Source organism: Platalea leucorodia (assembly GCF_965183815.1).
Source record: "Platalea leucorodia genome assembly, chromosome: 8".
In the NCBI taxonomy this organism is placed as follows: Eukaryota; Metazoa; Chordata; class Aves; order Pelecaniformes; family Threskiornithidae; genus Platalea; species Platalea leucorodia.
This window is the reverse complement of record NC_138830.1, coordinates 256789-277455: the sequence shown is the minus strand read 5'-3', so window position 1 is coordinate 277455 and position 20667 is coordinate 256789. Positions and strand designations below refer to the sequence as shown.

General features: G+C 42.3%; 2 protein-coding genes across 2 annotated transcripts in view; one reads left to right on the top strand and one right to left on the bottom strand.

Moving 5' to 3' along the window:
- MCF2L2 (MCF.2 cell line derived transforming sequence-like 2) overlaps positions 1 to 20667 on the bottom strand; it is a gene marked incomplete at both ends in the record, with an annotated part of 155881 nt that overhangs the window by 72206 nt on the left and 63008 nt on the right. Inside the window, 2 exons of the mRNA XM_082319538.1 lie at positions 15103 to 15191; positions 18581 to 18684. Coding sequence (XP_082175664.1) covers positions 15103 to 15191; positions 18581 to 18684 — 193 coding nt within the window. The remainder of the gene's footprint in view (positions 1 to 15102; positions 15192 to 18580; positions 18685 to 20667) is intronic.
- Positions 5082 to 10863, top strand: B3GNT5 (UDP-GlcNAc:betaGal beta-1,3-N-acetylglucosaminyltransferase 5). Its single transcript, XM_082319539.1, has 2 exons — positions 5082 to 5211; positions 9269 to 10863. The coding sequence occupies exon 2, from the start codon at positions 9604 to 9606 to the stop codon at positions 10738 to 10740; it is 1137 nt and encodes a 378-aa protein (XP_082175665.1). The 5' UTR covers positions 5082 to 5211; positions 9269 to 9603; the 3' UTR covers positions 10741 to 10863.

The following is a 20667-nucleotide window of genomic DNA, read 5'->3' as shown; positions in this document are numbered from 1 at the left end:
GCAACGGAGAAAATTAGTTTGTACTGTCTAGTATCCCTGTGCATAGGATTGGGACCCAACTTGCTCCTTGATTTCTATAACATGTACGAAGAACTGAAAAACAGGGTGAGTTCCTGACTGCATGGCTTGGGTCATCTAACTGGAAGAGTTTTTAACAAGAGTGATGTTGGTCCTTACTGGCCAGGTACCATCAGGATGGGAACCAGCGCTAGTGTTCTGCAGCCCAGCCTCCTTGAACTCTTGTCTATGTGGTTTGCGGGTGGACAAGCAAACCTGCAGACTTGTCTCCCAGGGCTCTCCGTGTAGGTTTGGGAACACAACCACTGGAGGAAAAGATTTGATGAAGGGGTGATCCAGGGCTGCTGTCGTGCTCCATTGTGTATAGAGTGTAAGTGGTGTCGGGATGGTAAGTCAGCATCATACTTGGCTCAAGTTAATGCGCTATGCTTAGGAGAGAGGCAAGTTTATGCAGCTGAGCTGATTTGGAAAGTCTAGATGGGATGGTACTCTGCTATGTGGGCTCATGACTTCACATATCTCTGATCTGTGCTAACTTAAATCTGGAAAGGAGAGAACTAGTCTAATAGAACACTAAAAAACCCCACCAGCTCCTGTACCCTGGAAGTTAACCAGTATTTGACTTGACTTTTTAAATTCCAACATGTTTTATCATCATTGGTCTAAGAAGAAAAACAAACAAACAAAAACAAACAAACCAAAAAAAAAAAAAAAACAAAGAAAAACCAATGCTGTGTCTGGCACAAAAAGCCCCCGCATTCTAATCTACTAATTGAGCTTCTCGTTTGTCTGTCGTCCTGCCTTAGTGCCCCCATGTTAGTGACACATGTAACATCCAAATTTTGACGGTAAACTCTTGCTGCAATATGGGAGATCCATCTGGAGTTTGATGCTGAAGTGGGATCATAGGCTAGACTATTGCCTGAGGAAGAGGGATGGACTGGAGAGCAGATGAGAGAATATTTAATCTGGAATGAAAAACTTAAAACATGGAACTAGAATAGTAATGTCTAGCATGGTTTAGAAATGGCCATGGTACAACAGTGTTAGCTTTCTGTTTAAATAAGTCCTTCATACACTTTCTAACGCACTGTATTTTTCTTTTAAAGTATTCTTACTAGGCAAAAAAAAAAGTTTCAAAGTGAGGCCCCATAGAAAGGCAGCTTAAACTAGTCTTCTTGCAATTGGTTGTGTCATTCTTAAATTTGACTTCCTCCTAGTTTGGCAGCTAGCATGGAAAGAGTCTGCTTCAGAGGGCTGTTCAGCTTGATCTTCAGGCATGGCCTGTAGACTGGAAGAGAAATCACCTTAGGTCTGTGGGGAAAACAGGCAGGAAGTAAGATCTCTAGATCTAGCTGGAAATACATATTTGAATGGGCTTACTGAAAACAGGCAGCAGAAAGAATTAGTGATTAGGTGGGGCTGTGATGTTGTAGCTCTTCAACTTTAACATGCTGTAAACAGGGATTCAGCATTAATGTGTAGCTAGAGAATTTGTCTTTTCTTGTCTTCAGCGTTGAGCTGTGGACTGGATCCTTAATGGACTGACATTTCACAATTGCTTTCTCTAGTATGGGGAATCTTCAGCCTTCAGTTTCTGCCAGCCTTCAGCTCAAAGATTGCCACGTGTAATGGGATGTCCTTCTTGCAAGGTTGTCTGAAATACACTTTTGTAGAGAGGTGAATATGCTAACGTGGGACAGAAAGCAGAGGCAAGCTAGCCCTTTTTGTAACGCCTTTTGTGGGCCTCCCCCACTTCTGCAGGCAAGATGTATTTATAATATTCTGAGATTAAGTGATATGTAGTCACTAGAAAATTATTTACACCACTTGTACAGAAGCTTCCAGATAAGATTCCAAATATGGACAGAATGATTGGGGGGCAGGGGGACTTTCTAAAGGCTCTAAAAAGACCTGACTGAAGTCTCGCTCTGAAGCAGAAAGACCAGTGCTGTGCGAATGGTTTTGATGCTTAAGCCCTGCCATCTACACCCGAGGGGGTAACATTAACAGCTGCAGTTAATGTGCTCTGCCCCTTTGCTGCGTATTTTTGCCTTAGTACATGGGAGTTCAAAGGAACGTGTACCAATCTGGCACGTCTTAAAACACTGGCACTGTAAAAGTGAACTTGCATAAATGCGGACTGATGTTCGGTATAGCGTTAGAGCTCATCGCTGGCATCTGCCGAGACAGATGCGATGGGTTGTACAGTAGGTACCATTACGGCCTGTGTAGCTGTGTCTTAGAGGTCTGACTTGCCTGCGTGGAAGTTAAGTACCTAACTTAGTCACTCCTCAGAAAATGAGGGCATGCAGCCTCACTCATGTCACTGCCAGACTTGGAAACTCCAGAATATTATCCTTACTGTTAGTACAAAGAACTGGCTCTTTTCACCCAATTTGCTGCACACAAAGCAAAGAACTTCACGTTGGTGCCTGTGCATTTTGTGCAAAATCCCTTGAACTAAATGACGCGTATCTTGGAGGCTTTCATTCTGGAAAATGCAGTCCTCCCTTCTAGCTTGTACGGGGAAGAGTCTCCAGTAGATATAGCAGGTTAAAGCAACTGAAAATTGCAGTTTAAATGTAGACCGGTGCTTGAAAGATGTGGTCCTGCTCCTCACCTGCTAGCTGCACAGTAGCTGTTTCAGGGAACTGATCCTGATGAAAGCAACTTAAGAAGGCAAGTCTGTCCATTTGGCAGATGTCTCCATTTAGATGTGCTTGTAGCAGCTGGGAAGCTTGCTGTTCCATTTTCGGGGAAACTGAAGAAATCAGTCTCTGCCTTTCCACCCAATAGTTACAGCAATCACAAAACCTCTGTAGAATCTAAATCTCTACTGGCAGTTACCTGTTTCCTGGCAGTGTTAAGCCTTTAAAACCTGTTTCTGCTTCCAGCCCTGAAGGAGTTGAAATGCTTTTCTCAATTGCCATCTAATGCTTTGCCATCCTTCGAATTTCTGTGCCAACAAACACTTCAGAGACTGCCCCAGCACTGCTAAGTGTTACACATCAATGAGGAGCAGCAAGTGGTCACAGCAAGTGAGTCAATGTCTCATTTTTCTACATGCTGCTGCAGTTACTTCTGATGCAAAGCTCCCCTGAAAGAAGTGCTGCACTTCAGTGCCCCCCCCCCCCTTTTTTTTTTAATAAGGGGATTGCTCTTGACTGAGCAACTTCAGAATCATTTAAGGAGTTCATCTTTTGGAAGGTGTTGGATGTTTACCTTCTGAAAATCAGGTGTCTGTTCAAGCTGTACGCATGTACAAAAAGCATCTGAGAATGCTGAGTCTGCCACCCCAGGAAACTGTACCCTGACGGCAGGTTGCAGGCCAGCTAAAGAACTTGCAGGCAAAGCCTGCATATGAGATTGCAGAAGATGGGTTAAATGGTCTTGAAACAAAATTTTCACAGCCACTGTCAGTCATCCCTGCATTAATATTCCTTATTGATGCAACATCCATGACCTGACTCTCAACTTCTCATAGATCTTTATAGCACTAGGCTGTTTCTTTTTGTTAACCCATCGTCATTGTGACCGTATTTTCCTACAGGATACCTGTCTGAATTCACTTCCACTTCCCACCAGTTTTGTACAGAACAAGGTGTAACAGCGGAAGTTTTGATATTACTTGAAATTATTTTCTTTGCAGGCTGTGTGCTTGTGCTTTCTTTCTATCTTGGTGCTTGCAAACTATGTAGGAAGGCTTAGCTAAATACTGCATCTTTTTTCCTGAAAATGACCTTCTGTCACTACATCAGGAAAACCTAGAAGTGTCGGGGGTATAACTTGCTCAGTGTTTCTGTTCAGTTTTCTTTTGTGATACAGCTCATAAATAACAGGAACTTGAAGATTAGATTTCTTAATGTATAAGTAGTTCTTCAAATATTGGGAAGTGAAGAAGGAGGAGATAGGCCAGGGTAGAGATGACAGATAGCATGACTTGTGAAGACATGTCAGCAACGGAGAAATGGTAAGAGGAACCTGGGTTGCATAATCTCGGAGCTAAAGCTGTAGGCAGCAGTATCCGTTCAGGCTTTGCTCCCATTAACTTAAGCACATACTGTCTTACCCTTTAATTAGTCAGTTGGAAGAGAAAATCTTGATAAACGTGTCATTTTGTGTTTTGATGGCTAATTTGATGTGCTAACTTGACTAGATTTCCTTTGGTCTTTTGGTGTAAGTGGTACACAAATCAGTACTGCTGGAGATGGAGGAGTTCAGTTTCATAGGAGTTGTAACTTTAAATTGCTCAGAAACCAAACGTTGCAAAAAAGTTTTAAATTCTACTTAAACAAAACTCTCAAATGTGCCAAAACGTGTTCTTTGAACCCCGTAACTCCTTTCTAAACAGATCTTGAAAGCTTCAAGAAAATCCAACCCACTCTTCTCAGGACTGTCTTATTCTTACACTAGGCTTGACAAATCTGTCTGAATTTAAATCCAGGCAGTGCTAATCTTAGTCCCTGCAGCTTTAACTGCAGCGTGTCTGCTTCTGTCACCTCTGTGGCTGGGCACATTCCTTTAGTGCTGGAGAAGTGGTGTTGCAGCTTAGGTCCGTGTGACATCTGAAGTCTTTCAGCAGGATGGAGCATCTCTGCAGTGCGCCGCCTTCTAACCTGGACATCCCACTCCACCGTCAAACAGGTTGATCTGGAGTAGCTCATGTGACAGGACCAGCCTGACTTTCAACCAAAGCCTGTCCTAGGGCTTCAAGTTTTCTGTAGTAACACAGAGCCTGGTCATAGCCTTAGAATTGAAAAGACTGAAAGCTTTAGAAACAATGTGTGTTACATCTGGTTCTACAAAAGCAACCCTTGAGTCTTGCTGTGAACTTAGGTTAGGCTGTAGATACAGCTTGACCTGAATTAACCGCTTTCTGACACTTCAGGGTTTCAGCAGGTTGTTTTTAAGGGGAAAAGGTTGGGAGGAGCTGAATTTGGCTTGTTGAGCAACTATATAAGCTCCAGAGCTGTTGCAAGCTGTGGAAGGTCTGTGTGGCGAGGATGAGAGGGCAGGGTCAGGGGAAGAGTGAGTGCAAGGCTGTCCCCAACTGGCAGCAATAAGCTTTTGATTGGGCTCAACCATCCCGTGGAACTGCACCCTTACACTAAGCGGCTCTTCGGCACAGCCGAGGACAAGACATGGACATAGAGATCAGCAGCTCTTCAGATGACTTCTGTTTGAAACTAGGTAATGTTTGAGGTGTTCCTTCTTGTAGATCTTCTGAACTTTCTGTATCCACGAATTGTTGACGTGAAAGGGACAGTTGCTACAAGCTGATAGTAAAAAATGGGTCTATTTAAAACAGTGTTTCCTGGAATATCCTGTATTGCCTGGGAAAGCTACTTGTGATCTAAACGAGCGAAAAATACCTATACATTATGATCTTTGTCCTAAAATACATGTTATGGAGGGATGTGGCATATCAAATCTATTACAGAGCAATTGAAGCCCAGCATGTGTATTGTACCACATGACAAAATTTGTAGCTGGGAGTTGTGGGGTGTTCTCTCTGGGCAATATTGGTTGGTCTTTCTTGGGTTTAGGTTTTTATCAGGGTGGTGGTAGTTTGGGAAAAATCTCCATGTTGGAGTGTCTTTTGTGTGAACGTTGTCTCTTCATGGCTCTTCCCGTCTCTGGTGTTTCATGTTTGAGGTGTCTACATGTTTCTTCAGGGTTTCTCTTGTCTGTCCCTCCTCAGTGGGCTTTCCAAAACTGTTCTACTTATATCCTGAAATTAACTTCATACTGACTTTTTTCAAATATTGACTCCTGTGGACATTTAAAGTAGCTCCCTAAGGATCTGCTTTTCCACAGTGGTCATTCTACAAACTATCGAGTTTGCGGAACAAACTATGCTAGCTCCACTTTCATCCCAGAATAGACACTGAATGCAAAATACAGAATTGTAAACAGTTGCTACATTCAAAGGGATAGTCATCCTTGTGGTAATACTGCAAGGTTAAATGACAAACCCCTTTAGGAAAGGTAGGATTGCTGCAGAATGAAAAAACCTTGCAGTACTTGCAACTGGGGGAAGACCACATGTAGTTGTGAATCTTAACTCTACTGGAAAGGAAGGCAGCTACAGGAGCTGTGAATGGGTGCTTGGTTCTCCCAGTCTCCCTCCAGTCTCAGAGTGGGTCTAAGAGCTTGCAAGCCACAAGTAAGAAAATGCACGCCAAGAGGCAAAGCACCTTAATTATGGTCAGAAAAATGACTGTCTAACGTGGTTTTATCTCTGTTCCACAATGTTTCTCTTGCTAGGGAGAACACATTGGCGTGTTGGTGGTTTTTTTTTTTATTTTCCTTTTCTCAGAATTATGAGAATCAGTTGGCAGTAAATAGCTCCTGTGGTGACTCTACCTGTTCTCTTGTTAAGGGAAGGAGAGCATGACTAAGCCCAAAGGATGGGTGTTGCAAATGGGCTATAAACAATTCTGACAATGAAAGAGACTCCACTTGTGCACTGGCACCTTCAATGCAAATCTCCGGGCTTTTTTGGGGAGAGACGGGGGAGCTGGTATAGGCCTCCTTGAATTTCATCAGTAGTGCTCATGCGTAATTGCATTTTAAAGTTTCACCTGAGGGGTATGTTTCTGAGGAGGATTCTGAGCAGCTTCTGTCTACTAAAGGCTGATCTAATTCCCCTGAACTAGATCAAGGAAATGACAGACTAGACCGTTCCATCCTTCAGTCTGTTGATCTTATGGCTTGTTTTTTCTTCAAGAAAAAATTTTAAGTTTTCATTCCAGCATCTCTTGACTTCCAGGAGGGGGGTGCTAGCGAGCAGAAAATTTAGTCTATGCACATCTCTTGTCGCCTGCTATCTGCTCCGTAATTAAAGCTGTTTCCATGGTGATGTCTGTGTTTTGGGGTTTTTTTTGTGGTTGTGGTTTTTTTTTTTCCCTTTCCTTTTCTTTTTTCTGGGGGCTTTTATTCTTCCCTAGTGGCAATAACTGTCATGTAGGTTAGTTTCACCGCTAGTCTTCAGTGACCTCTATCGCTTTGTATTTGTGGTGTTGACTGTTGTCTCCTCTTACCAGAGGACATGGGCAATTGCAGACTGTTAGCAAAACATGTTATCCAAGCGTAATCTAAAAAAGTTGTATTTGGTGACTAGGATTCTTGTTCTTACCAAGGTAAACTGGTACAAGTGGTTAAATAGGTTGCCTCGTGCTGCTTTTAAGCTATCCTGATGGCAGTGGGCAACCTGACCACCTAGGCTGCTGAGCCTTTTTTTAGACTGTAAATTTAGTTGGGGGAGATGATGCTGCAGCATTTGTGCTAACTGGCCAACTTCATGTAAAGTACAGATTTTTGGAAAAGAGCACAAGTAACTATCTAGGTCAGAGGAGAAAACCAGAACTTATCCTTACTGTGAGGAAGTAGTGGGTATCTGCAGACCCACTCCTCCAGAAGGAGCTATCAAATGTCTGGGTTTCTGTAACACTCCAGCTTGTCTGCATCTCTGCGCTTCATCTGAAACAAGAGTAAGCTTTGCAATAGCGTTGTGTTGTAAAGTTGCTGAGTTTGTAACTCTGAGGTGCCCTGTTTTAACTTCATGTTTCCAAAATTAAAAGGGTTTAAACTGATGCTGTAAAAAGCGCTGACTGACTTCTATTCACCAAACTGCCCATGCAGCTTTTCTGTTATGCACTAAAATCTGCAAGCCTCAACTGCACCAACGCACGGTTCCATTTTGAGCAGCCAGTCCTCTTACTGCAGTAGATAACTACACCGCAAAATTGCTCCAGGTTTTCTTATCTCTTGCATAGTCTGTTGTGTTCTCATTATGCTATCTAGTTGCAAGACCTCAAATGGGTAAAACAATCTCTCACAACATTTGTGTTGCGTGTAACTTTTAATGTAATAGTGATAGCTTGTGTCCTCTTGCTTCAGGGGTTGTGTTTCCGTGCAAGAAGTGCTTAGCTAGTGGGGTGCCATTCCCTATGGTACTAGTCCTACATTTCTGGCATGACGGAGAGCTCACGCTTCTTGGGTTTTTACACAATGATCCTTCGGGCAGTTCTTGTTTAGTAGACAGGAGAGCGAGCTCCGGCTACAAGAAGTGAACTTTACAAACTGCAGGGCACAAAGGCTGGACTTGGGTGGCTTTTTGTGCTTTGGATTCTTTTCTTCACTAAATCCCTCGCGGGCAGCAGAGACGGTAGGCCCGCAGCATTAGCCGTCCGGTCTTGTGCAGCGGTGAGAGAGGGGTGCCGGGCTGAAGGGTCTGTCTGTGGCCGTCGGGTGTAGCTTGCGGCATAACCTGCCTCAGCCTTGGAGACTGCAACACAAACTATATCGGCACCGTCGGCTGAAGGGCAGAGGTCCTAAGCTCACACACGGGGCGTTTGGTGACGGGCGCCACTGGAGCACGGTTGTGCTAGCGGCACTTTTCAGCCCACCTCAGGCTGGCTGGGGACGTCAAACGGCTGCTCCCCTTCAAGGAGCCTGCCCGCGGGGTCGAGAGCGGTGCGGCCCCGGGGCTCCGGCCCGGTGCCGGATGAGGCCGTTGCGGCGCTGCCAGGGCCGGGGCAGGAAGGGCCGACGCGGGCAAGGGGACGGCGCGGAGGTGGCGCCTTCCCTCAGGGGGGAGGCGGCGGCCCCGGGAGGAGCGGGGCGGGAGGCCGCGCCGAGGCGGCCGCAGGGCCTTCAGCCAGGCGGGAGCGGGGGCCGCCTCGCCCGCCTCCCTTCCAGTCGGCTCCGGGCCCTTCCCGCAGAGAGCCTGGTGGAGGCGGCGGTGGCGAGGGGAGGCCGGCGGCGCGGGGGAGCCGCGGTGGCTGAGGGGGGCGAGGCCTGCGGGGCAGCGGTGGCGGCCCCGCGCTCCCCCGTCCCGGAGCGGTCGCAGGTCTCTGCGTGGGCCTGGCCCTGTAATGGCCGCCCAAAGACAACTTGTAAACTCGGGCACTTGTAGGGTGTGGCTTCCCTCCTGGCTTGAAAGAATTTGCGCAAAATGTTGTCATCTGTTGGCTAACGTCAGTGGGTTTTTCTAAGAAAGAGTTTCTTGTGTCAGAACTGAAGCCTCTGTGTCAGGTTCCCCTTCTCCTTCACTAGCCTCCCACAAGCTTGCTCTGGGCCACCGACAACCTCTAACTTGCCCATTTTGGGGGAGGGTGTGGGTGGGTGGTGATGGGGAGTGTCTGAGTAGTCAACTCATTTCCATGACCAAACCTAAAACCAGATGTGTTAATAACACCTCATTAAAACTTTTCTCCTCTCTCTCCCCCCTTACAATCGGTAGGTATTCATCTTCATGAAGGAAGGAAAGACGTGAGAAGATCCGATTTAGAGCTGTAGTGTGCACTTCAAGATGCTCCAAAGGGAAAATACTCATCAGCAAGGCTCATCTTTCAAAACGGTCTGCATTCTTTCAATCAAAGAAAAATGGTTTTTGAGAAAGATGACTTGTGAAATCTGTGAACAATACTGGCTTTGCAAGGATACTGAATGAAAGACAACATGCCTTACAATGGACACTTATCTTGAAGGAGTGACACTGTGCTCATAAACTAAAACACACGTACTGTAAAAACACTGATCCTGAACAAGAATAAGCATTATAGAAACTGCATCAGAATGTTTGTTAGTCCCAGAAGAGTCAGAAAATGCCATTTTTTGCAGGTATTTGCCACGTGCTTCATACTGTGTCTCATGATTTTTTGGGGACCATTTGATAATCACATTGTGAGCCATATGAAGTCCTATTCATACAGATACCTCATAAATAGCTACCATTTTGTGAACGACAGCCTGTCCATCAACAGGGCTAACTTGGACAGAGTATCAGCCTACCAGTACTTGATCAACCACAGAGAGAAATGTCAGCAGCAGGATGTCCTTCTCCTGTTGTTTGTGAAGACTTCTCCCGAAAACCGTCATCGGAGGGATGCAATTAGACAGACTTGGGGTAATGAGAAGTATGTTCGTTCTCAACTTAATGCAAATATTAAAACTCTTTTTGCTTTAGGACGACCAACAGATCATCTGCAGCAAACACAGCTGCAAAGAGAACTTCAGCTGGAAGACCAGAAATACAGTGATTTGATTCAGCAGGACTTCTTGGATACTTTTCACAATCTTACTCTTAAATTGCTTTTGCAGTTTAGCTGGGTGAATGCCTACTGTCCTCATGCCAGGTTCATTATGTCTGCAGATGATGATATATTTATCCATATGCCAAATCTTGTTGCTTATCTCCAAAGTCTAGCACAAGTGGGTGTTCAAGATCTCTGGATCGGTCGTGTCCATCGCGGATCCCCTCCCGTAAGAGACAAGAGTAGCAAATACTATGTTCCATATGAAATGTACCAGTGGCCCTCTTATCCTGACTACACAGCAGGAGCTGCATATGTAATATCAAATGACGTAGCAGCTAAAGTATATGAGGCTTCATTGACTCTCAATACAAGTCTTTATATAGATGATGTTTTCATGGGTCTCTGTGCCAATAAAATGGGAATTGTACCACAATATCATGTATTTTTTTCTGGGGAAGGAAAGGCTCCATATCATCCCTGCATTTATAACAAGATGATGACATCTCATGGACACGTAGATGATCTTCACCAGCTCTGGAAGCAGGCTACAGATCCCAAAGTTAAAAAGTTTTCTTCAGGGATTTGGGGTAGAATATACTGCAGACTAGTCAATATTGTGCTTCTCTGTAAACTATACTATGAGGACACGTATCCTTGTTCAGCTGCATTTTCTTAATACTTGAATATCTGCATTGAAGATCCACTGAGCCAAAACAGAGCAACAACTTTTTAGCTGTTTATTCAAAATACATGTAAACATGGAAAGAGGTAAAATTTTAAATGTGAATAGTTGGGGGTAGGGGGGAAAGATGGTCCCAAATGCTGTTCAGAAACTCTTATTGGAATAGCTCTCCTATTGTACTGCAACTTTTTACATTGTAGCCTGGTTTTTTTTACACTCTTCAAGGGATGCAAGTCTGGATTAAATGAACTATATAATGGACTTGACTTCTAGACTTTGAAATGCTTGATGAAAACGTCTGTTACTTTGAACTTGTCAGTAAGTCTTAAGTTTTTTAAAAAAAGCTATGTGAACTAAGGCACATGATGATAAAAAAAAAAGAAAATCTGCTATATCAAAATGGAGTAGACCTTTCAAAACACAAGGAAAATAGAACTTCTGACTTGATGAATAAGACTATTGCAGTAGTTTAAGGCAATGTAAACTGGTTACAAATATTCACCATTTCTCAATGCTTCATAGAAAGTAAGTCTGGACCTGCACAATTGACAAACAAACAGCAAGCGCTAGAAGTGAAGACCTGCTACAATCTTTTTCTCAAAGCTCCCTGAAGCTTTGAAATGGGGGAAACAGTGTTTGAGTGCCCTCTGACTTGGTTGTTTTAAGTAACAAAGGAGCTCCCGTTAGATCAGGACTGAACTTGAAAGGATAAAAATCAAATATTACTCATGTAACTGGTTTTGCTAATCTTTCTCTGCCTTCTGAAAACTGAAGCAGTATATTTAAACAGGCCAATCTTTAATAAGCAAATAAGCTAAATGAGTTTTAACAATGCTTCTGCTTTCCAGTATTCATGGTTCTGAAGGTGAAAAGCAAGCAAAAGTCCCAAAGAATGTTACTTACAGCTAATTTGAAGCTGCTAAAGACTTTAAAAAGCAAAATTTCATGCTTGCACTAACAAGGAGGGAGGGTATTTTCTGCACAAAGTTTGACTTCACAGTAAAGGGGTAGGGAGATGGTGATCCACAGAAACTCAGTACACAAATCAAAATCACTAAAATATTTCTCCTGAAGTCTTAAGCACAAGATTGTCCTGAAAATTTCAGGGTAGTTTGTGTCCACAAAACTCTGTATCTTGAATATATTTCAGTGTTAATATTACCTGCAGGAGGAACGAAACACCTGTGCGTTGTAAATCAGGACAGATGATCAAACTCGGCGACACTCAAACTTCAGCCATTGTGAGTTGTACTGTGGTGCCACGCAAATATTGCAGAGAACCAAAGTTCTGGGATGTCTGCGGTCTTTTCTTGTATAGCTCACTAATGGTGCTTTCACAGACTCTCAGGACAGATGTTTTAGTTGCTAATTGCCAAACCTGTGGTAGCTCTTCCTGCAGCGGACACACGGCCCACGCAAGGTACAGTCAGATATTGCTTGCGAACGGATTTGATGCTGGAACAGGTTCTAGTGTGGATAGTGTCAGAAGACTACTTCTGAAAGCTTGAATGAGTCAAGTTTATCAGCAGAGCAATAACAATGCAAAAGCTCACAAATTATCAAGCATCTGTTGGAAATGTGCTAATTACAGGAGCAATACTACTTGCTTTCTGTCTAAGACTAGCCTTTTTCTTCTGCCTGAAGTTTCTGGCTGTGTGGAGCAGCGAGGTACTTGATCTGTGTCTTCTGACGTTACTGCAGAACAGCTATACAGGACTTGGCAGTTTTAAGCTACAAGTAGTAAACTTTTGTTTAAATAATTGCTACTGTTCCTGGAGCTGTGCTGCAGATTTTAATGGTTTGAGTGGCTAACGGTATGTATCTTAGCATAGACGGAACCCAGGAGTGAGCTTGCTGACTGTTCTCTAAGCTGCCCTTTCAGATGGATGGTAGGTAGCTACTGGAATTAGGTGAAATATGTACCTTTCTGCAACTGGTTTTCCAGAAGGAAAAGAATAAGAATCCTAACTGGACCCAAATGTTGGGTATATGAAGAGCCCACTAATAAATCGTTTATCAGTGTCAGAATGACTAAAGAATGTAACAGCTATACTTTAGAAACAACAAATCCAGTTCCTGTTCTTGCCTAAACAGATTGATTACAGTACTCAGGACGTGTGGTTTTTTAAAAGAAAAAAACCAAAACACCAGACAACCCTAGAAAACCTGTTGGCTTACGGAGAAATAAATACACATACAGAGAAAGTAGCGTTCCTTACTGAAGGGAAGGTGCTTCATCAGATCTCTGACCTGTTGTGAGCCATTTCTATCAACAAGCTGCACAGCAAAACTGCACTACTAGAAAAAGCCACCCTGTTCACTGTAGGGAGAGATGGTCCTCATACGCAGCACGCAACCAAAACGTACTATTAAGACTACAGTTTCTTCCAGCATAACTATGTGTTGGGATTTATTGTTTTCACTCATACAAGCAAAGGTAAAGTAAGTTTTAAGTAGCTTAAGCTTCTATAAGGTATGACCTAGCTAACATCTAAAACACTGCTTAAATGCAGTTTGCCATTATCTGAAAGTCACTTTTGACCATTGAAATACTTTGTTTTACAGCTGGTTTGAGTTTTGTTTGGATTGTGTCTTAATCTTAAAAGGGCCTTGATGGTTGTAGTATGCATTTTCTTGTGCTGCAGTGAAAAGAAGTTGCTTATTGAATAAAGAGGAAAGCATGAAGGCACTCCTTTCAAAAAATGGAGAAGCTAGAAAGCTTCTTATTTTCTGGTTGTAAACACTGACTTAAGATTTGTACACCTTTATCTGGAACATTTTTTAACAATAGTCTTGGTGCTCCAATGCAGGGCTGTCAGGTTTTACTTCTGCAAATAAAACTGTGTCAGCCTCAATGGTCACTCCTCATTAAGGTTTTTACATTGTTGCACTTCATATTTAATGCCAAAATTGTTTTTACCTGTTTGTTTGGGTTGCATCAGTTTCCCTTTGATATTACTAATTTTTATACAAAGTATTCAATATTTATTCTTAAACTTTCCTCTGTACCATGAAAAGACAATTGTTTTGTAAAATTTCTTTTGAATAAACAGACTTATTTCTTTAAAAAAAAAAAAAAAACAACACAACAAAGGTAAATATCTTGTTGCTTTCTTTGTAACTGACAGGCTCAGCTTTGAAATGCTATTCTGAGTTCCCTCTTATGAGAGGACTTCAAACTGCTTCCTCCCCTTCCCCTGTTTCCATTCCATTCTACCTTGAACCAAACCTTTAGTGGAACAAAAGGAAAAATTGGTGTCCCCAAGAAAGGAGACACCTCAAACATTTGTTTACCAAGCTTCTAGGTCTAAAGTGGTGTAAAACTGCCAGATATTAGCAGCTTAACCTGTTATTAATATTGACTCCAAATGTGTATGTTCTCTTTAGGCAATCATTCCCCAAGGATATGTATCTATCTAAATAAGTTCTATTTCAGATCGTACTTTGCACCTTTTGAAAACTAGCTGATGGTTTGGGGACCAGTCATAGTATTTTCATAGGGTATAGTTAAATTCAGATAGTAATAAGTTGCATTTTTGTATGTCTCTCCAGTTTTGTCTAGCACAACGTATCACGCTAGTGTTTTTAGAAATAGTAGTCGTTTTCATCAAGTAACTTCAGCGTATACTTGTGTGAGAGAGAGGCATAATGTAAGGATAAATTTCCTAAATCATACTGAAGAAGAGAACAACGGAATGAAGTCAGCGAGGATTGTGGGGTTTGGCTTGTTGCAGGGTGGGCTTTGTTGTGTAGTGTGTTGTGTTTGTGTGGGTTTTGTTTGCGGGTTTTTTTCTTCTTTAATTGCTCCCTTTGGCCTAGAAACAGTGCAGTTCAACTAAAAAAACTGGGTTTGCTCGGTACTTTTTGTTAAACTAAATTACTTAAGTATTGGGTGTTTTAGAATACATCATAAATAATCTCTCTTTCAAGGCTTTGCAGAAAAGGAGAAAAGATTAATGCTTGCATTTAAAAAAAACAGAAGCTTCTCAGAGGCATATAGTCAAATATGAATATCCTGAACACGAGATGATCTTTGATACTGCTTTTTTGTACATACACGCAAGGCTTATTCTAATGACTTCGTTTCTCATGTCATGTTCATGCTTCTAAGAGAAAAAAATTGCAAAAAAACCCAACAAACCCCAAGTCCCCAACCGAAATGATAAATCTTGCTTGCTTTTCCAGCCGATAGACTGTGTGTAAACGCATGGCTATAAGCATTTCAGTAACTTGATTACATCTAGTTATTTATTAGTCTTGGTGAACTTCAAAGAAGTTGTAGAGAAGGTACTATAAATGCAGTTATTTGCATTCTAAGAACAAAAAAACGATACTGGCTCACGTGTGCAGCCTTACCTCCTCCTTGTTGACAAGTTCTCATCGCTTTCACTCATCACCAGGACTCTGCTAGATCCTCCTTGACTAGCTTCGTGCATCACTTCAATCTGAGTAAAAAGGACACATTAAAAGTGAAAATAGCCAATTGCTGATGCTTTTATTTAGAGAACTTTAACTCTTTAAAAGAATAAAAACTACATCCGACCTAGTCTAGTAAGTCACTGGACGAGTTACAATAATTGAATTCTAGATGTGCAGGTTGTAAATCAAGAATACATCCTCCCTCTATTTTTCTACTTCCTTGCTCGCTATTGGCGCGGGAGGCATTCTTGACTCCAGGCAAAGTCTTTATGTTCTTCCACCCCAGAAGGTGAATTATCTCCTTATGTGGATAATTACAGGCAGAACAGTCTTAGACTCTGAAATACTTTTTGTTTGTTGTTTGTTTCCTGCCTGAAGCCAACCCCTAGAGTTCACATTTTCAGAGTTCTTTGTGCAGTGCCATGTGGGGCAGTCTAGGGAACGCGTCTTGTGCCCCTGCGCAGCGTCGCTGTACTGGCAGCGGTATTACGGGAGACGGCGCGTGCCCTCACATGCTGAGCACGGTATGCATCTGCAAGGGCTGTCCCCAGGTTGAAATGGACTGGCGCTTTTTGCATAGTATTTTGATAAGCATTAACCTACTCCCTTCTCCAGTCTTGCAGAGTTCAATCATTTCGGGTGTGCTCCAGGCAAGTTTTAAGCAGGCTTTTCCTCCCTCTGCCTGCAGCTCTAAAAGCACCAAGCGCTACTTGGGCTCACTCAAAGGCAACCTTCAAACTCGGTAAAACAACTCGGCTGCTGAGTTTGCAGTTAATCCAAGCCAGTATCTAAACTCCAGCAGAGCCTTTAAGTGCCTGGGCACTTTCATTTTTAAGGGCTGATTCTGGGGAAAAAAGCAGTGGCCCGTCTTATATTCTGTATAGCTAAATTATGTAACTGGTTGGTGATGATGATGGAATCCATTAATGAACTACCCTCACCTGAACTATTATCAGAACAAATAAAATACAAACATTTTATAGCAACAACAGGAGGGAAGGAGAGGGGACATAATTTGCACTGTAGTCTTGGAAAGTAGATTTAAAAATGAATGAAGGGATGGTTTTATAAAGCCTGTACCATGTTGTTGCATATACCTAACTCTGTGGGAGGAATGCAGCTGATTACCTGCATTACTGATGAGAATAAAACTGACTCTAAAGTCACTTTCTGTGAGCTTAGACAAAGGCGAGACCAGCTGTACCTGCTGATAACTAGGTTTTATTCTGTGCTTCTTGCTGAAGTGGTAGGCGGTTTTGGCCATATCAGAAAATGGATGGAATTTAATTTTTGCTTTTCAGCTTTAGGGAAATAAAGGTCAAATGTATGAGCAAGTCAGGGGTATGGATAGCAGAAGAGTTGGGTTGAAGTACCTTGCATCTTTTCCAACCTTAACAATTCTATGATTCTATGAAAAGTGAAAATTAACTAATAGAGTTGTGCCAGGTAGACACTTCATACATATTTAGCTTTTTGTGCCTCAGAGTAACACTATTCTTCCCCTTCCTCCCTAAATATTCCTATCCCCCCCCCGCCAAAAAAACCCAACCAAACAAAGCCCCAAAGCAACTAGTTGTGATCTGTGTGGAATTTCTGCACTAACAGGATTAAACTGGTTTTGGATATTTAGGCCAAAGTAGCACATCCATGTGTGCCTGCTACTGGTGTAAGAAGTGCTCATGTAAGAGTTTTGTTCTGTGAATTACTCATTAAAAATCAGAAAGTCCAAAATGCTGCTTTTAAGAACACCTTCAATAATAATGGACTAAACTGGCAAACACCCAGAGTACTGGGATCTCTGTTATTGGCTATGTTCTCATATAGAGCTCACCTTTAAAATAACTAGTTAACTATGAAAAAGTTAACAGCTGCAACTGCAGGGGCTAGTGTGTCATCTCCTTTCCCTGATATATAACCTATTTTAGGTTGGGGTACTTCTTCCCCCCGGAGATGCACTGACACAGCTTATTCCTTTCCTCCTCTTCTGCCCCCAAACTGCTGAACAGTGTGAAATAGGCCACTTGCTGTTTTCATCACAATTTCATGAGGCAGCCAAACCACGATCATACCTCTCTCCCACACTACCCAATTTCTTTTGCTATTCTTTTCTGAATATTAGTTATACTATTTCCCTCAATACAGTCGGGGCCCTCTTTTATTTTTTTATTTCTCAAAACATACCTTAAATTGCATTTTTTTACCATTCTAATGGTATACTGCCCTGAAGAGCTAATAATATTAATCTTAATGCAGGGAAGATGCAAGAAAATTATGGCAAAGGGATGTTATTACTTAAAAGGTTGTGAGTGAATGGCACTGCGTATGTTTTGATTTTTGTCTTATTTTTGTTAGACAAAGTTACAAAACATTTGTGCACAGACCATTCAGGACACAACTTCAGTGGTGCTCCTCCTGTCTCTTTCACAGGGATATTTACATAGTCTAAGCCCAAACATTTTAAATAAGACAAATGTGGCATTACTTGAATTTGACAGGGGGAAAAAAAAAAAAAAGAAGCCTGGTCTCTGAAAGTGGTTATTTCAGCTAGCCTGGGCAAATGAAAAGTTTCAGGATGCAGCTGCACTTCATCTTAGCTACAGGAACTGCAGATGAATTAAGTTTCTGGATCCTTCTGTTTCCAGTCTTAAACTACTCGAGGAGGGCCGAACGGCTGTCTTGATGGCTCCTTACCCCAGTCAGTCTCTACAGCTCAAACAAAAGACTCTCTGCTGTAAGGGCACGGCTCTTAAATGCTGTAAGGCTTGGGAACAGGGAGGAAAGGATAAGGATGTACAGAGAGTCCTAAACTGCAGAAACAATAATGCAACAAATCTCATCATAGGGACACAAAAGCAAAATACATTTCCCTAAACCTGACTTGCCCACGCAGCAACACGTAACAGTGGAATTCTTCTTTGTTGGTTGCTTGGTTTATTTTTAAGTATTAAATGTCTAGTCTTTCCTCCTTTGTGTAGAAACCACCCTTAGGAAACATTTAAATGAGGAAAAATATATAACTTTGTAAAACCCCAAACATAACACATCTTAACTTCAGAGGAGCTGGAGTGAGATTCCAGTTTTAGAAACAAAATAGTTCATATGCTATAAGGAAGGACGGACACTTTGGATGCACTTTAATGCTGGACATTCCCTCCACGTTTCCTCTTTCATACTTTGAAAGTGATTTCTTCTTTAGTGTAACTTGGTTTTCCATGTACATGAGCATAAATCTTTTTAACACTGTCATCTGAGTAACTTTCAGACTGCAACGCAAAGTGTAAACAAAATGCTTACCAGAGAATTAACTTGTAAATGTTCAATTTTTTGATTCCAAGTCTAAACATGTAAACCTATGCTTATATTGTTTTGAGTTCTCTCGCAATATGGGATGTCTCCAAAACACAGATGCTCCTACCTTAATTCCACCTTTAGTCTTCTTAATGTTTTTCTTTTTTGATAACTCTACTTCAGAAATGGACTTTGGAGCGCAAGAAATTTCTGTGGACCTCCTGTTGGTAGCTGAAGGAGTCAAAAAAAAAAAGGTAACATTAGAAAACGTGTGCTAAAAGTTGAAATCCTACTTCCTAGTAAAAGCAATGAGCAAAGATCCTGTCACATCAGTGGTAACTGAGACCCGGTCTAGAGAACGGAACTGTGGCTGGAGGGGCGAAGGACCAGCTGGCGCAAGGGCTGGGCTACGCTCTTCCGCGCTCCTCGCGTCTCAGATCGGCACCCGCAGCTCCGCGCTGTAATGACTGCTCTGCTTTGGCTTCCTCCCTGGCCACCATCTCTAGGGCAGCACGGGTAAATGTTAGCCAGCTGTATGAACACTCGGGTCGTTCTCACTTGCATAGTTTTTCAGCGCAGGTGTTGTTACTTGTGTGGGTTCCCAAAGAAAGGAAATTTTGGTTCTGGTAATGGTTAGCTAATGTCAGATTGTAAATGATTGTTCCCTGTAAGGTTTCCTCACATGAAGAAGTCTCAAAAGAGTAATCATACAGGTGCTCAGCAAGTCACTGTGACCATGTGTGTAAGGACAGTGCATCCGTGGAAACGACTTCAGAACGTGCTCTGCGTGTCGGGTTTGCTGGGCCTTGCAGGCTCTGTCAACCACAGCTGACAGCGAGTTGTCCAATGCTACTAGAAAATCATCCTGAACAACATAACCGCTTGTCCTGAGACGCCTGTCCCAAGGAAGGGTTTAGAATGAACTATGAGAAGGGGAATCGTACATTTGGCTTGAGTAGAAAATAACCTCTCTGTTACAGTTTGTATCTTTGCTTTAAATTGATAACGAGCTCACAGTGCATGTTTTGTAAGTACAAGGCAAACAGTGCTCTCCTTTTCTTAGCTGCTGAATTGATACAGGCAACCATGCATGTCATGGTAAAAACAAATATGAATACCAGATGAAATGATGAAGGAATCTGGGTCAGGCAACAAAGAACAAAATTGTTGCAATTCTGAGATCAAGTCCTTTTCAGTTTTATTCTGGGAAAACTTTCTAATTGAACAAGACCTTTTCCAAAAATAAAAGCTGGTATTTTCCAATGCATCCGGTAACATTCTGTTTAAATGGTTTCGCCAAGTTTAATGTTTTGAGGCGTTGAGTCTTGGTGGTCACTAAGAACTTTTTCTTCTTCTCTGGAAGAAGCTGAGGGATGCAATAAAAAAGATGCAGACACCTTTGAATGGGGAGGACATAGTATCAAAAGGTTCATGTAGGAGAGGACTGAACACTTTTAAAAAAGAAACACATGAACAAATTTTCAAATGCACTGGCCATTAAATTCTTCTTTTAATGTAGTAAAAAAAAAAAAGGGGGGAGCACAGAAACACTCCAGATTGTATGCAGTTAAAAAGACAACGTATCAGTTTCATAGACAATAATAACAGAAGCTGCCACTTCTTCTACCCTGTGTCTTTTCAACTGCCTTTTCATGCAGCTGGGAAGAGAATGAATTAAAGCAGCTTCTCTCCAACTCTTTACTAAGTCTTGCTGGTTTTATCCCACGCTGAATGATACGGGGACTTGCAGCCTCCATTTCATGCCTATTACCTCCTCACAATGACTCCGTATTAGAAAGTTTCTTCAACGGAACAGCAAAGTCTGGCAGCCACCAGCCGCTAGAATCGACTGGAAGGAGAATCTTACGGTTCCCAGCACTGAGCTGAAATGCAAATGCCGACTCTGTTTAGATCTTCCATCACTCTTTCAGACTATACAGCAGGGGATTTGTTTTGATTTTGAGCACTACTTTCAACAGATGCCTTTTCCCGTCCCAAAGAAAGCCTTCCATGAAGTAGTAATTGTTCTCTCAAAGGTATTGTTATTTCACCCAAAAAGTGGTATGCTGACATTTTGAAACCAAGGGGAAAAAATAAAAAGCAAGATGCAGCAAATATAAGCTATTTGTCCTTACTGTCCAAGTTCTTCATACCTTTGATGTTTCTACCTCTGATGTTTCTATTCTCTGATGTATCTACAAAGATTCCTACCGT

Coding starts and splice junctions, on each gene's coding strand:
- B3GNT5 (XM_082319539.1), top strand. CDS start 9,604: ATGTTTGTTAGTCCCAGAAGAGTCAGAAAATGCCATTTTTTGCAGGTA.